Source organism: Artemia sp. Qi Xiang Cuo, chromosome 2, assembly GCF_049724085.1.
Source record: "Artemia sp. Qi Xiang Cuo chromosome 2, ASM4972408v1, whole genome shotgun sequence".
Lineage (NCBI taxonomy): Eukaryota > Metazoa > Arthropoda > Branchiopoda > Anostraca > Artemiidae > Artemia > Artemia sp. Qi Xiang Cuo.
Window position 1 is genome coordinate 7,312,959 of NC_142795.1, and position 17,136 is coordinate 7,330,094.

At 35.8% G+C, this 17,136-nt stretch overlaps 1 protein-coding gene across 1 annotated transcript in view; it reads right to left on the reverse strand.

The window, feature by feature from the left end:
* LOC148954858 (pyrimidodiazepine synthase-like) overlaps nt 1-16,761 on the reverse strand; it is a 31,509-nt gene extending 14,748 nt beyond the window's left edge. The window contains exons 1-2 of the mRNA XM_089098956.1: nt 16,688-16,761; nt 15,224-15,332 (exon numbers count right to left, since the gene is read on the reverse strand). Coding sequence (XP_088955082.1) covers nt 15,224-15,332; nt 16,688-16,724 — 146 coding nt within the window. The 5' untranslated portion in view covers nt 16,725-16,761. The remainder of the gene's footprint in view (nt 1-15,223; nt 15,333-16,687) is intronic.
* Nucleotides 16,762-17,136: the final 375 nt, after the last annotated feature.

Below are 17,136 nucleotides of genomic sequence, written 5' to 3' on the forward strand. Positions count from 1 at the left end.
ACTCAAGTGGATCTGAATCTGAAGAGATAGGGAATATAACTAACATTTCTGAACAGATAGTAATTCAAAAGATTTTTGGAAAAGAGTGATAAAATCTTTGAATAAGAAAGGGAAGAATACCTATTGTTCAAATTATAGAAGATTTTTTTTTCTTTTATCAGAAGCAAACTAATGGGTACGTCCAAAACGTTTTTATAATGTTCAAATTTTTGTGGGGCGTTAATTTTGAGTAGATTCTAGACAAATTCCAAAAACGTGTCCCATAAGATTAGTTGGGTGCAGTATGGACTGTCAACATCAGCTGTTAAATATGTTCATTTCTAAAGTTGTTTTTGAAAAAAAAAATACTCAAAAGCTACATTTTTTGATTTGTTGCATTGAAGTTAGGTAAGTCATTTTATACAGTACACTCATTTCACTGAATATTGTTTTCTTCATTCCCACTCTACGCTTAGGGGTCTTATCTTTCCCTTTTCCTTACTCAATCACTCAACCCATATTTACTTATAGTTTTAGAGTTCCATTCCGAAATAACCTTTTCCGAAAGGAGAGGAAAACAAAGACCTATAGTAAACCAAACAGAGCAGAAATAAAGTAAATAAAATTCGAACTTAAAACGAAGAAAAATGATTATCAACAAATAAATGAGATCCCAAACGAACATAAATTGCAGCGAATAACCAACCCAACTTAAATCGAACACAATTTACCAAAAACAGGAGCAGGGCTGACACCTTCTAAGCCTTCTAAAGACCGGAACGTCATTTGCGCTTTACTGTAAATAATTTTTTCGGAAAGTGTGCTTTTATTTTTCCAAACATAAAAATCAGCACCCAAAAAAAAAATTACATTTCAAGGTTTTCAAGGTTACCCTCTCAAAACCTCTTAACGGCTTGAAGATCATTTGTATTTCATTAAAAACGAGATGTATTTTGAAAGTAGTGGGGCGTGTGAGGTTAAAGCGCATGCCCTCCCCAGTTTCAAGCGCATGCCCTCCTTTTTCCCATAGGATTCAAGCGCATGCCCTCTGAGGTCACTGCATCCCTGTTTCTATGCAAATTCCCACCCTTGGCAAAATTCCAGTTTTATTTTATATGATTAATCGGGGTGTCGTCAGGATAACACACAAGTTTTAATAATATGGGAAGCCCCTCGCCCCCTGTTTCTAGAGGGCGAGATTCCTGTCCAGGCAAGATTTGGCACACCCTGGCAAGATTCCCATTTTTGGCAAGAGTTCAATGTCCTTTTCGGTTAGGTCAGGTGTTTTTCTTTGACACATTCTTTTGTTTTTCTATGGCAGCCCTCTGACGTCATGTGACACACCCTAGCACCTGTACAATGCGGTCAGCTGTTACTAGCCCCTCGAACCTGTTTCTGGGCGAGATTTCCTACCTTGACAAGATTCCCGCCCTGGCAAGATTCCAAGTGCATGTCCTATTCTAGGTAAAATTCCCACGTATTTCAGTTACCAGGAATGTGGTCGGGATAATACACAAGTTCAATTAACTGGGGTGGCTCTTAATCCCTCACACCTGCACAGTGTAATCACCTGTTCTTTTAAAGGGAACAGACCCCGTTGGACCCCAATGACGTCATACAGCTTACCCTTTTAAAACCATCAGGCCTAATATGCTTGACGCAATTTTACTTAACCCTGCGTCAGGAACCCATGGGGGAAATCTCCGCTTGTAACGTAACGAGAGCACACAACTTTACGTACTTATTGGGCATCAATTCCACGTATACTTTTTCCGCTCGAAAACCCCAAACCGTTTTTTCCATTAGCTTAATGGCGGTCTACACTTTATGTAAGGTCAGCGAATCTTACGCATGGACGGCGCATCCATCACTGCCAGATAATACCAGTTTGACATTTGTCGCCAGAAAGACTCAAGACATTTTCTATTTTCGGTGTTTCATTTTTTCGCTCGAAACACCTTTCATATTTTTCCTTTTGTTCTTTTTCTATAGTTCTTGACCCCGCAAGGATCCGAAAGGACATTCCCTTCCAATAATACAGCGCCCCAAGCAAGTCGTCCATGAAATTATTTCCACTATTTTGTACCTGGAACCATATTCTAAATAAACTATTTCATGACAGCTAAGATTCCCCATTTTTTGGCACTCGTTAGAATGATGCGTTACACTCCCAATTTGATACACTTCAGGAGGCATTTGCTCTCAAGATATTAATAACGATAAAACGAAAATGAGTCGTTTCTTTACGTGGGATATTAGGATTTCACACTATCGCGTCAATACCCCCCCCCCTCTAGCATACAATACCGGAGGAATAAGGTTGATATTAGATGCAAATTTAAGAAAAATTAAGAGCTTCGAAGGAAAATATCCATTTCTTTGAGTACTTTTTAGATTTTCACCTCTTCCACGGGAAAAATTCCCTAATGTCTCCCCCCTAACGTTTAAGCTGTAGTGTACCCCACAATGACATTACATGACTCTCCCCCTCCCACCAACCCTGAAAACACATCATCTCCACCAAGACATTTTTCAGGCAATTTCTATTTAAAATTATGTCTTTAAATCCAGTGATTGAAGTTTTTTGCAACCCAAGCCAATCACGATGCCCCACAAAATACTCCACACCGCCATGCCATTTCACCCATGTGACACCAGCACCCCCACCCTCCCTCCAAACTCCGGATGACCTGCTATTAGTGATACACTTAAACCATAATCTGAGATTTCATTGAAGGACTTTTTAACGAAATGCACCGCTTCATCGAGTATTGTTAGGTTTCACTCTCCCTCTAGTTAAAAACTCATTTAACACCACCCACCTTATCTTTAAGCTCTAGAGTATACTAGTCAATGACAATGCATACTATCTTAGTAAATTATGCTTTTAAATCCCATGATTCAAGTTTTTGCAACCCAAGCCTATCAAGATACCCCACTAAACACTACACACCGCCATGGCATCACCCCCATCAATCACCCTATGGCACCAGACCCCACCCCCGGGTGAGCTGGTATTAGGGGTATATTTAAAGCAAATATACGCAAAAAAGAACTGTTTGTTATAGAAAATCATGGATCCTGGCATACAAACCAGGAGTCTTATTAGAGATAAATTTAAAACATTTTAAGAGATATCTACAAAGGACTCTTAATGAAAATATCCATTTCTTTGAGTGGGATGTTAGATTTCAAACCATCATCATAATACGCGTATTATCCGATCCGATAAAATGTTTTTAATATCCATTTTATTAAAAATAGTTCAAAGGTCAGATAAGAAAAATTCCTGTGTCGACGCAACCCCCCCCAGGTCCCGGAGGCAGGCGTTATGAGTAATGCTCTAGGGGTATTTATAGTTCTTATGGAAGGGATGCTCGTATAAACTTTTGAAAGGGCTCATTTGATTGGAAATTGAAAGTTCTTGTTCACTTTTTAAGAGTCAAAAGAGATCGGAGGGCAACTAGCCCTCCCCCCTCCACGCCCTAAAGGTATTAGATAAGAATTTTGAGATAGACATTTCGTTAAAAATAGTTTAAAGTTCAGATAGCAAAAAACTCTGGTTTTGACACAGCCCCCCAGGGCCCTTGGGTAGGCGTTGTAAGTTATGCCCTCGGGTATATATGGTTGTTATGGAAGGGATGGTCGTATAAACTTCATAGAGAGCCCATTGGATTGGAAATTTTAAAGTTGTAATTCACTTTTTAGGAGTCAAAAGTGATTGGAGGGCAGCTAGCCTCTTCGCACACTCCATTTATTTTTTTTTCCCAGAAGCCTTTCATATAGAAAGTGTCGTCGTATAAACTTCAAAGGGGGCTCATTCGATTGGAAATCGAGAATTATAGTTCCCTTTTTAAGAGTCAAAAGTGATCGGAGGGCAACTAGCCCCCCAAGCCCTTTTCCCCCAAACACACCTGATAAAAAATTTGAGGTATCCCTTTTGTTAAAAAAAGTTCAAAGATCATATAACAAAAACTCCTTTACGTATGGTCATTTGGTTAAAAATAGTTCAAAGGTCAGATAAGAGAAACTCCTGTGTCGACACAACCCCCCAGGGCCCGGGGCAGGAATTGTAAGTATTGCTCTGGGGGCATATATGGTTCTTATAGAAGGTTTGCTCGTATAAACTTCGGAGAGGGCTCATATGATTGGAAATTGAAAGTTCTCGTTCACTTTTTAAGAGTCAAAAGAAATGGGAGGGCAACTAGCCTTTCTCTCTACGCCCTATTTTTCTAGAATCCATCCAATAAGAACTTTCTGAGAGTCATTTTTTCAAAATAGTTCAAAGGTCAGATAAAAAAAATTCAGTGTCGACACATCCCCCCAGGGCCTGGGTGACAGGCATTGCAAGCTATGTCCTGTGGCAGTATGTGGTTCTTATGAAAGGGATGCTTGTATAAACTTCAGAGAGGGTTGACTTGAATGGAAATTAAATTTGTAGCTCATTTTCTTACAGTGAAAAAAGATCGGATGGCAACTAGCCCCTTCCACCCTCCACGTCTTTGGGTTTATTGAATGGATAAACCCATCGGAACAAAATTGGTGACCATTTTTTTAAAAAATAGTTCAACCATCAGATATTAAAACTCCGGTGTCGACACAACCCCCAGGCCCAAGGGACAGGCGTTGTAAGTTATACTCTGAGGATATATATGGTTCTTAAAAAAGGGATACTCGTATAAACTTCAGAGCGGGCTCATTTGATTGAAAATAGAAAGTTCTAGTTCAATTTTAAAGATTCAAAAGAGACCGAAGGTTAATTATTCCCCCTCCCACGCCCTTTTCCCCATCCCATAAAACCCATCCCATAAAAATTTTATAGCCATTTTGTTAAAAATAGTTCAAACATCAGATAATAAAAACTCCGAGGTTAACACAAACCCATTTTTTGACTTTGATGTTGTTACTTTGATACCAGTTTTGATACTTTGATGAACACTTGATTTTTTTTAAAGTTTGGTTTTGAAATAAGGAATTTTAAAAAACTTGAAACTTTTTGCAATCAAAAAGGAACAAAAATTATTTTAAAAAAAACTTTCCGAAAAATGAGATTTTCAAAGAAAAGTAAAGGCCATTTTAAACTTAATCTCAGCAGATACAAACGCCTGTTAAAATTCAAACTCAAAACGACCAGAAATTACCATTAAACAATAAATGAAACGTAAAACGAAAAGAAATTAAATAAACAATCATAGCAAAAAACCATACAACAAGTAATAATATAAATGAATAAATAGATCTTCAAGCGAGTGATTCTTAGATTGAATATGAAAATCAAGCTTAAAACGAAAAAAAATATTTTCCTATTGAAGTATAAGTGAAATTTAAGACGAACTGAAATAGATTAAACAATCATTGTAAACAAACATACAACAGATATTAATGTATATTAATAAATAAATCTTAAAACGAGTGAAACTTAAATTGAATATGCAAATCAAGCTTGAAACAAACAAAAATCACTACAAACAAGAGTTTGGGTATCACCTCCGTCCCTCACACTTAAAGTCTAAAACCTACTACATCATTGGCACTTTACTGAAAACCATATGCGTCTTGAACAGTTTTGGAAAGTATAAACAGCATCAATTTGAATATTTGATGTATAATGATATTAATTGTTGAAAGATCCATCAGTTCAAGAATTTATTTCACTGTAATCTTATTTTTATTTTTAATGCTGTAAGAACTGGAAAGGAAAATAATTGTAATATGATTCGTTTTCAGTTAAGCGCCAATGACGCAGTAGGCTTTTGGTTTTTATTAACAGTTAAGGAAGGAGGCGGTATCCAAACACTTATTTGTATTGAAACTACGTATATTCGTCTTGTACAACTTTGAAAAGAGCTAATAAATTACACTGAATATTTGATGTATAATGATATTAATTGCTGAAAACTTATCAGTTCAAAATGTTACTATAATTTTAATGTTTATTTTCAATTTAAGTACAAAAGAAAATTTTTGTCATAGAATTGGTTTTTGGTAAAGCGCCAATGACGCAGTAAGTTTTAGACTTTTACAGTGAGAAAAGGAAGTGATACCAAAACTCTTGTTTGTAGGGATTTTTGTTCGTTTCAAGCTTGATTTGCATATTCAATTCAAGTTTCACTGGTTTTAAGATTTATTCGTTAATTTACATTAATATCTATTGTATGTCTGTTTGCATTGATTGTTTATTTAATTTCTGTTCGTTTTAAGTTTCATTTATACTTCAATAGGAAAATATATTTTTTCGATTTAAGCTTGCTTTTCATATTCAATCTAAACATTACTCGCTTTAAGATCTATTTATTCGTTTATATTATTACTTGTTGTATGTTTTTTTGGCTATATGATTGTTTATTTAATATCTGTTCTTTTTGGGTATCATTTATTGTTTAGTATTAATTTCTGGTCGTTTTGAGTTTGAATTTTATCAGGTTTTTGTATCTGCTGAGCTTAAGTTTAAAATGGCCTTTTCTTTTCAGTGAAAAACTTATATTTTGGAAAGTTTTTTTTTAATTAATATTTAAAAAATACTACCATATTTAAAACTATTAGATTTACCATTAAATGTAGTGTATTTTTACATTCTTCTTTTTCTTTCCCCCCTCTGCATCTTATATAAGAAATATAAATTTCCGGTAACGAATGAGTGTAAAACTATGAATGGTTGTCTCCTCATTCATAGGCTGAGAGTTGATGCTTATTTGGTCTTGGATTAAGGAGTTATTATGGGCCAAGCCTCCCCAAAAATTTTTACCATTAATCCCAAAATTCCTTAAATTTAAAAATAGATTGCTTCTGGTGTGTTATTTTGACACAATCCACTCCCTCCGTTCGAACAGGAGTTAAAGCCACAATTTAACAGCGACGATCTAACTTACATGACTTCTGCTAGAAAAAATCAAGTTTTTTTTGTTATTGATATGACTCTTTTTCAGAAATTCATAAATTAAAATAAATACCGAAAACTTTGGTAAATGGATACCTGTCATTCCATGTTTGCCGAATTTTCATGGCTGAATATTTTTGTGTTTGTGCAAATAATAAACTTTTACAGTCGTTATCAAAATTTAAAGACAAATAGCTTCGAGTTCTTAAAAACTAATCATGTTGTAGATAACCAATAACCGACTGATAATTTTATTTGTTTAGTGCTAAATTACTAGTTTTATTATGTTCAATTCATGCCATAACAAATGTATAGTTTGAAATAAACTAAATTTGAATATAACTTATTAATCGTGAATAATAGCAGAAAAAACGTTGTATAAGAGCGGAGGAAGGCGTCACGAGGACCAATAGCTCGAGCACGCATCAAGTCAAGCAAGGTCATTTCGCGAGGTCTGCAGACCTTGGAACTGCCAAAGTAAATCGATTACACATTTGTGGGGCTGTTTATATGTGTCGAAGGCTCAAACTGCTATCTGTAACGAAGAAAACGAGCAGAGTGAGGCACTTTTTCCTTTTCTTTTTCCCTAGTGCTTGTGGCCTTCTAGGTGGTTTTAGATTGGAGATTAGGGATTCATTCACCAGATTAGTCTGTTACCTATAAGCTTTTACTAAACCATCTTGACAGTGCTAGAACAAGCTGTCATTTAGGGCGAAAATAACAATATGTTATCATTATTATTGATTTTGTTTTTACCAATGCTAGCAACTACTGAGCGGTCAAAGGGTAATGATTAGAGGCTCATTCCATCGATAATATTCTGCCTATTCGCTATTTATCACCATGATTTCAGAATATTAGGGAAATGTCAATCGTCATATGACACAAAAATAGCAATTTTTAGCACAATCTTTGTTTCTGTTCATTTCATCAGCAATGGTGGTCTACTAGACAGTCTTATGTTGTGTAATAAGGGCTAATATTACCAATGGGTAACCCACTATCTGTCCCCTGCTTTACATCTTGGAGCACCACGTTTGCAACACTCGGTAAAGTTTCACCACGCTTGGAACGTGCCACCTGATGTACCTGATTTCTGGAAGTCAGCATTCCCTCAAATTGACAATCTATTTTTTTCATATCCACTTTTTATAATTCCGTGTGATCTATATCGTAAAATAGTGCGATTTTCACACCATGGCCAAAACTAGTGTGTTAAGGAGACTTGCTGGGGCTAAGAGGCTGGTTGGAGCCTCTCTTTTGAGTTCTCTGCAAATAAGGTTTTTCGATATGAATTTATATTGATTAGCCCCTTGGAAATTGCACTTAATGTCACGCTATCAAACAGTTCGTGGGAATTAACTTTGAATTAGAAGCGATCTGGGCTAATAGTAATCAAAATTTTAGAAAAGGAATTTTGACAAACATGAATGCATCAAAAGAATTTAGTTTTTACGATGATTTCAACTATAAAAAAATTATCAAGTTTAAAGTCACTAATGAAAATTTACGAGCTTCTGCCAGTTTTGGTGATTTTCGAAAGAGCCCCCCCCCCCCGCTACTTGTCAGGCTCCCATCAAGAAAAATGTGGAATTTATCTTTTTCTTCCAGAAGGAAGATCATGGATGTGTCTTTATTTGTTATTTGTTTTGTTGTCTGTTTGTTTTGTTCATTGGTTCCCAGGGGTTATTGTGTCGAACCAATAGCCTTAAAAAATCACAAGATAACTTATTTGAACGGAATTAAAGGTTCTTGTGCCCTTCTTAAGTAACTGAAAAGACTGTCCCACGGCATAGTGGTGTTTTTTGCCATTTTGGGAACCGAACTATAATTTTGACCCAAAGAGGGCAAAGTTGCTGTCGATTGAAAATTCTTAGATGGCCAATAAATTTAAACTATTGGAAAACTTTATATTGAGCTTCCCAGTTTCAGAAGCAGTAATGCCGTACAGTGGCGCATTCATTCCCAAAGAGTTCCTCAGTAACTACGAAATGAAAGTTTGGTATAAATGCTTCTTTTGTAGCTTCATTTAACCAAACTAATTCACTTAATGTTTGGTAAGTTGATTTACAGTTATGTAAAATTCGCACCAGTTATTATGGGGGACGGCTTGTGGGTCATTGCATAGGTAGAGTCGGAGACGTCCCTGATGCAACAAAAATGTGAATCTTTAAGTCCAAATTTTCGAAATTTCCATGAGCCTTCAGGTAAATATATAAGGGGATGGGACTACTGATATTTATAATTTAATAGCAAAGCAGCGGAGGATTTATCAGGGCAGTGGCCCCCAGCACATATTGGATACGCCATTTTTCTTTTAATGAAAGTGAGGAACGACATTAAAACTTAAATCAAATAGAAACTATTCCGTATATGGGGGGGGGCTTCCCCCTCCTCAACCCCCACTCTTTACGCTGAAATTTTGGAAGTCGTTTAAAGCACTTCTTCTTCTAATTGAGTGACAATTGGCTTTGAGCACTTGTTCTTAAGGAATTAGGAAAAAAAAGTTAACTTAGTGTAAAGAGCAGGGGGTTGAGGAAGTGGCAGTCCCCCTCATATATAGAACAGTTTATATTCGGTCTAAGTTTTACTACCGTTCCTTGCTTTCATTTGAAAAAAAAACTTCGTATAGTTTTTGTTGAATCCCGCGTTAGTTCGCCTTATTATCTACTTAATCAAAGAAAATAAGAGGATAGAAAAGTTATTTTCTTTAACTATTCCAAGCATTGCAAAATAAAGTACATATAGACCGCTTTAATCTTCTTACATATCACGGTGCCGGTGAAGCCCAAAAGGTAGATTAGACTCTCTTTTACATTGATCTTATTAATGGAATTCATTAACTTTAATGCAGTCAAATTAAGCTGATTCCTGAGCCCTTGGCCTCTTCACTAGGCCGGCTCACAGGGTTCTTTCCCTACTCAAGAGTCACAATTTTTATGCTTGAAAAACAACCAAATTGCCTAATGCAATTACTTGATATTGTTTGTGTTCTTTCACGTGGCACCACGGGGCTTCATCAGTGGCCTATCTTGAGGCGAAGGAGGGGGCAAGCGAGCAACTTTCTTGGTCCACCTAATTTTGTTTTCCGTTTGCAATTAAGTCTATACGAATTTATCAAGAAAATTTTTGGGAGCCACATAAAAATATAGAATCTGCCACTAGGCCGACATATTACTCCGCAACATTAATATGGGTCTTTAATGTCTACATACTTTAGTAAACTATTGACTGTTGATCGCACTATTGACCATCAGCGTGTATCATAAGATAAAAAAAAAAATCTATTTTATATGTATTTTGGTTGTACAGCACTCTGTATTGCATTTCCTAACATTAGAAGACTAATTAAAAAAAAATATTTAGATTATTTCAATTTCCAAGTAAATTAGAACTGACAATTCAGTGTTAATATAAATTTAGTGTTAATCCTCATTAATTAGTTTGTCCCTCTTCCCCTCTGATTTCTTGGAGACACAAAACTAAATCTATATAACAAACTAAAGAAAAAGTAAAAATTAAATTTGAAAACCATTAAAGCTTTGAAAATAAAAATTTAAATCACATCAGAATTTAGTCGCAACGTCCTAATGGTTGTTTATACTGTACTTAAAATTCGGTACAATAGCACAAACTCAAAATTGGCAGTTACAATGTTTACTCTAAAACTAAAAAAAACAAATAACGATTTACGTAACTTGTTATTTTCATTAAAGCACATTCAACCTCTTCAAGTTTAAGCTTCTCTATTTTTTGCTGTATTACAAAAAATATGTTATTCTTAATGAATTTAAACTAAATTAATTTAGACTAAAGATTCTATAGCATGTAGGTGCACAGCGTTGCGCAACTTTTATCATAAAAAATTAACTGTGTTTTGACAAATAAATCGTAGCTTAGCGAGAAAAAGAGTACTTGTATGATATACCCACTACCACTCAAGAAGTGAAATTAGGTTAATCCTAATAAAATATACCTAATGATAAAATATAATACTTTAGAAACAAATTCAACTCAGTCCAATCGTTTATTACCCACAACTACAAGAGAGCAAGTAGTACAAGTGGAGCATAAGCATAATAATAAAAAATAAAAACTGAACATCAACAAACACTAGCAATTAATTTCTACAAAGAAAAAAAATTGTAAAAGACCATGGTCAGGGCCAATATTACAAAACGCATCAGCAGAAAGCTTTTTGTGTAGGTCACCGAGCTTTTGAGTTACATCCGTAACATATAAAATTTTTTAACTAGATACTGATTTCTAGTCCATGGCGGCAGAGAAAGAAGAAACTTGCAAAATTTTAGATATGTAACTTTAATCTTTTTCAAACCCTTTAGCTTAAGAAAATAATGAACACCCGAAAAATAAAGTACAGAATGATCAGAGGCAAACGCTACATGCCTATAGTAAAGGCCATACGGCTCCAATGTTTTATTATTTATTTATTTTTCCCAGAGGCATTTCATATGGAAGGGGTCATCGTATAAAATTCAAAGGGGGCTAATTCGATTGGAAATCGAGAGTTCTATTGCCCTTTTTGATAGTCGAAAATGATTGGAGGGCAACTCGCCCCCCCCCCCCCACGCCCATCATTCCCCGAAACACATCCAATCAAAATTTTGAGATAGCTATTCTGTTCAGCGTAGTTTATTTCCGGATATAAAATATATTTTGGAGGAGGGGACTCCCCCACAACCCTCAAGACAAGGGTTTAAAGTTATGACCTGAGGGTATAAAAGGCTTTTATAGAAGGCCTTGTCGTAGAAACTTCAAAACAGGCTCATACGATTGAAAATCAAAGAGCTAGTGTCCTTTTTAATAGTCAAAAGTAATTTGAGTGTAACTAGCCCCCCTGCCCCCCCCCCACGCCCATCATTTCTCCCAACACATCCAATAAAAATTTTGAGATAACCATTTTGTTCAGCTTAGTTGATATCCAGATAGAAAATATATTTTTGAGGAGGACAATCCCCCAAAACCCTCAGGGCAAGGGTTTTAAGTTATGCCCTGGGTGTATATAAGGTTTTATAGAAGGTGTTGTCGTAGAAACTTCAAAACAGGCTCATTCGATTGGAAATTAAAGGGCTAGTTCCCTTTTTAATAGTCGAATGTTTTGGGAGTGCAACTAGCCCCCCCCCCCCACGCACATCATTTCCCCAAACACATCCAATCAAAATTTTGAGATAGCCATTTTGTTCAGCATAGTTGATTTCCAAATAGAAAATATGTTTTTGAGGAGGCTATTCCACCAGAACCTTCAGGGCAAGGGTTTTAAGATATGCCCTGGGGCATATAAGGTTTTTATAGAAGGCGTTGTCGTAGAAACTTCAAAAAAGGCCTATTCACTTGGAAATTCAAAGGGATAGTGCCCTTTTTAATAGTCGAAAGTGAATGGAGGGCAACGAGCCCCCCCCCACGCCATCATTCCCCAAAACACATCCAAACAAAATTTTGAGAAAGCCATTTTGTTCAGCGTAGTTGATTTTCAGATAGAAAAAATGTTTTTGAGGAGGACAATCCCCACAACCCTCAGGGCCAGGGTTTTAAGTTAGGCCCTTGGGGCATATAAGTTTTTTATTTAAGGTATTGTTTTATAAAATAAATTAAATGATCATTCGTTTTTCATTTATTGGGCTCGGTTCATTTTGAATTTGCGAATTTTTTGGCAGGTAACCTTGCCCCCCCCCCCCCACGCCCATCATTTCCCCACACACATCCATTCAAAATTCTGAGATAGCCATTTTGTTCAGCGTAGTTGGTTTCCATATAGAAAATATGTTTTTGAGGAGGACACTCCCCCAGATTCTTCAGGGCAAGGGTTTTAAGATATGCCCTGGGGCATATAAGGTTTTTATAGAAGGTGTTGTCGTAGAAACTTCAAAAAAGGCTCACTCAATTGGAAATTCAAAGGGATAGTGCCCTTTTTAATAGTCGAAAGTGAATGGAGGGCAACTAGCCCCCTCCCCGCGCCATTATTCCCCCAAACACATCCAATCAACATTTTGAGTTAGCCATTTTGTTCAGCGTAGTCGATTTTCAGATAGAAAACATGTTTTTGAGGAGGACAATCCCCCACAACCCTCAGGGCAAGGGTTTTATGTTATGCCCTGGGGGTATATAAGGTTTTTCTTGAAGACGCTGTCGTAGAAAATTCAAAACAGGCTCATTCGATTGGAAATTAAAAGAAAAGTGCTCTTCTTAATCTTCGACAGCTTATGGTGGGAAACTTGCCCCCCCCCCCACGCCCATCATTTCCCCGAACCCATCCATCAAAACTTTGAGATTGCCCTTTTGTTCAGTATAGTTGTTTTTAAGACATAAAATATGTTTTTGAGGAGGACACTCCCCCACAACCCTCAGTGCAAGGATTATAGGAGGAGGACAATCCCCCACAGCCCTCAGGGCCAGGGTTTTAAGTTATGCCCTGGGGGCATATCAGGTTTTTATAGAAGGTGGTGTCGTAGAAACATCAAAAAAGGCTCATTCGATTGGAAATTCCGAGGGCTAGTGCCCTTTGTAATAGTTGAAAGTGATTGAGGGCAACTACCCCCCTCTCATGCCCACCTTTTCACCAAACATATCCAATCAAAATTTTAAGACAGCCATTTTATTACACGTAGTTTTAAGTTCTGGAAATTAAGTCTTTGAGGATTACAACTCCCCCAGAGCCCTCAGGGCAAGGGTTGTAATTTAAGGATTCTCCGAATCCTTCATATTATTTCTTATGGAAGGGATGCTCGTATAAACTTTGGAGAGGGCTCATTTGATTGAAAATGAAAGTTCTTGTTCATTTTTTAAGAGTCTAAAGAGATTGAAGGGCAACTAGCCCCTCTCCCTCCTCCAAGCCCTAAATGCATCAGATAAAAATTTTGAGATAGATATTTTGTTAAAATAGTTAAAAGTTCTGATAACAAAAAACTCCGGTGTCGACACAGCCCACCAGGGCCCAGGGGTAGGCGTTGTAAGTTATGCCCTGGGGCATAACTTATTAAGGGGGTTTATAACTTATGGGAAGGGGTTTTGTATGGAAAGAACACATAGGAAATCTATTATAATTATCCAATTATAAGGTTAAAATACATACTCTCTGATAGATGCAAAATTGCTTTGGCACACAAATTCCTATTAAGGTCAATTCCAAAGAGTCGTGATCCCTTTGTGTCAGAAAGTGAAATGGTCTAAACTCCCTTATTGGAGCTATTTCTAGGCTTCTGCAGTGAGACGATACCCAAACTCTTGTTTGTAGTTATTTTTATTCGATTCAAACTTGATTTGCATATTCAATTTAAGTTTCACTCGTTTTAAGATTTATATATTCATTTATATTATTTTCTTGTTGTATGTTTTTTGCTATGATTGTTTATTTAATTTCTGGTCGTTTTGAGTTTGAATTTTAACAGGTATTTGTATCTCCAGAGGTTAAGTTTAAAATGTCCTTTACTTTTCTTTGAAAAACTTATTTTTCGGAAAGTTTTTTTTTAATTAATGATCAGAAAAAGTCGAGAATAAGCGCCCAAGAGCTCTTCTGCTATGTTTTCCACGGTTTGCTACAATTTTTGAATAACTGAACTAAATTTTTCTTACTGCATCAGCAACAATCTATTTACGGAAAAGAGCTAGAGAATTGGAAACATTAATACCAAGCCACCAAAAGAAAGAGAAAGAAAATACAGAAAATTCATTACATACCAGAGGAGTAGAGCAAGACAGATTATAAGATAAGAATTCACACTTGTCAAGATCCAGGGATAGACCAATATTTAGGAAAGACTGAGAAACTAAAGAAACCATCGCAGAAAGAGCAGACTTAGTACGACTAATCAACAGAATGTCATCAGCATAGGCAATGTATGAAATATCAGTAAAACCGGAAAAATAACTGCCTGAGATCTTTTCCAGAACAGTAAAAATACAAATTTTGAAAAGGGTTTATGATAAAACACCTCCCTGCCTTACTCCTCGAAGCACCTTAATAGTTGTTTCTGTGGCTAAATGTGGGCTATATGTTTGTACATTAAAGGGGTCGGGTAAGTACAGCGGACCGGCATGTAAAATGTGTTAGCTACTATTTTTTTATATATTATGAATAAAGAACTGTTTTCTTACTTCATGCTGTCCAAATAATTTACCCCCTCCCCCCTAATGTGCAAATATATAGCCCAAATTATATATTTCCCATCTATTCTGCCACTTGTTTTCGTCTTTTCTCACGCTAAGGTGAAAGAAACTAACGAAAGAAACCAGTTTACAGTGCGTCATTGCATGAATAACTTGAGCGGTAGTGGGTATATCATACAAGTAACAGCAAAAGTTTACACCAAGAACACACAATAATACACCAACAACCCAAATAATACTCACGGAATGTTTTTGGCAGAAAGCAGAAGCCTAATTCTGTGTCCATGGGGGCAAAACTCAAATGTATAAAGACGAACTTCTGAACCACCAACTGAAGCTGGAGCAAGTGATCCTTCAAAGAAACTCCAATGAAACAAAACTAACTTCATTTCAGTACTTTACAGAATTGTAGCAGCAAGTAAAAAGGAAAATATAAAATAACTTAACTATTTCCTTTTTACATTAGGCTATTCTCTAAAGTTAGTTAAAAGTAAATTTTGGATACTTTTACGAAGCGACGTAAAATAGACACAGTGATGGAAGGCCAAGGGGATAGGGGCAGTGACTCTACATAAAAAAGGCAATAAAACCTTCAGTTTCTGACCTAGGGCCCTGTGCATTCGAACACCCCTATTTTTGTTCTCTGATCTATTTGAAACCATGTCATCTTCATTTTAAAGAAGATTACAGATTATTAACAAATTTACAGGGATTTAATTTATTATATCACAAATATATATTGGTAATTACACCCCTCCCATGAAAACGCTCCCCCTGGCAATATTTTCTAATGGCATCTTGGGGTAGAAAACTCTGAAAAGACGGCTAGATTCGAATTAAAGCATTATAATTGAATTCTTTCGATTGAAAATAATCTGCCAAGCTGTTCTGACCCTGAAATAATTTCATGTAAGGGGGACTGGATAAAAGAAAATGAAGGAATTATGGAAAGTATATGAAAATTACAGGTAAAAAAAGCAATAAAAGTCTTCAGATATCAGGGTAAAATGGGGGATCAAAGGCCCATACCCTGAATTAATCTTCCCTAGAATTATCACCGACAACCTTCTTCATTATTATTTACGTAATTTTTAACAAGCCGTAACTTTTAACATATATATAAATATAAATAAGCTATTGGGCATCTATAAGCTGCAAGCTTTTCATATAAACTCTTAGCAATTTTGGCCATGGCAATCTCTTCTGGTTTTGCGAGTGTTTCTAAATTTATTTTAGTATTTATACATTACACTTTTATTTTACTTTGTTGACGAATTTAACCATTCCCTCTTTCTGACTCCCCCTGCCCAAAATAAATTATTGTGCGCCTGAACGCGCATATATGTTTCGTTTTTCCTTCTTTTTTTTGCCAAAGAACAAAGGCACAAGGAGATAAATAATATCACAAGAAAATAAATGAACGTAATGTTAGAAGACGATTTTTAAATAACGGCATACTCAAAATTTAGAAAATATACTGTTTCGGAAGAAGTTTTTAAAAACAGTAATGTAAATAAGAGATAATTGAAAAATAATGCCTATCTCAAATTTTAGACGCTCTGAGAATACTGTAGTTTTCTGATTTCTAAAAGCTTTATTTTGATGAAAGTTTTTTTTCTTTTGTCCATAGTCCACTCAAATAAATTGAGGATACAAAAGGTTTATTTTTGAAAAAAAGACAAAGAAAATATGCCAAAAGACTTTTACCATTCGCAAGGTGAGCTGTAACAGCTTTGGGGTCCATTTTAATTCACAGTAAAACGTCTACAACAGCCCTGTACTTTGTGGTCCTTTATATATGGGTAAATCCCTTATCACAGTAAAACAGCAAAAATCCAAAAGGCTTGGAAAGGGATTACATCTTATTACTGTAAGATTTTATATTATCAAGTGTGGATTAGAATTGTAAATACCCCTTTTCCAAAGTTAGGAGTATTGACTAAGTTCTTCCCAATTTTTAAGAATGAATTAATGGAAATCAGATTGTTTTTTTGTTTTGTTTGTTTTTTTTCACAGTAACGCTCGAGAATTAATCATAAAAATATTAAGTCGAATAAAACATCAAGCTTAAAACAAAATTGAATTTCAATCAAGAAAGAAATGAAAATTAGAACAAAAATAAATTATAATGGACAATAAATTCAAACCTAGTCAAA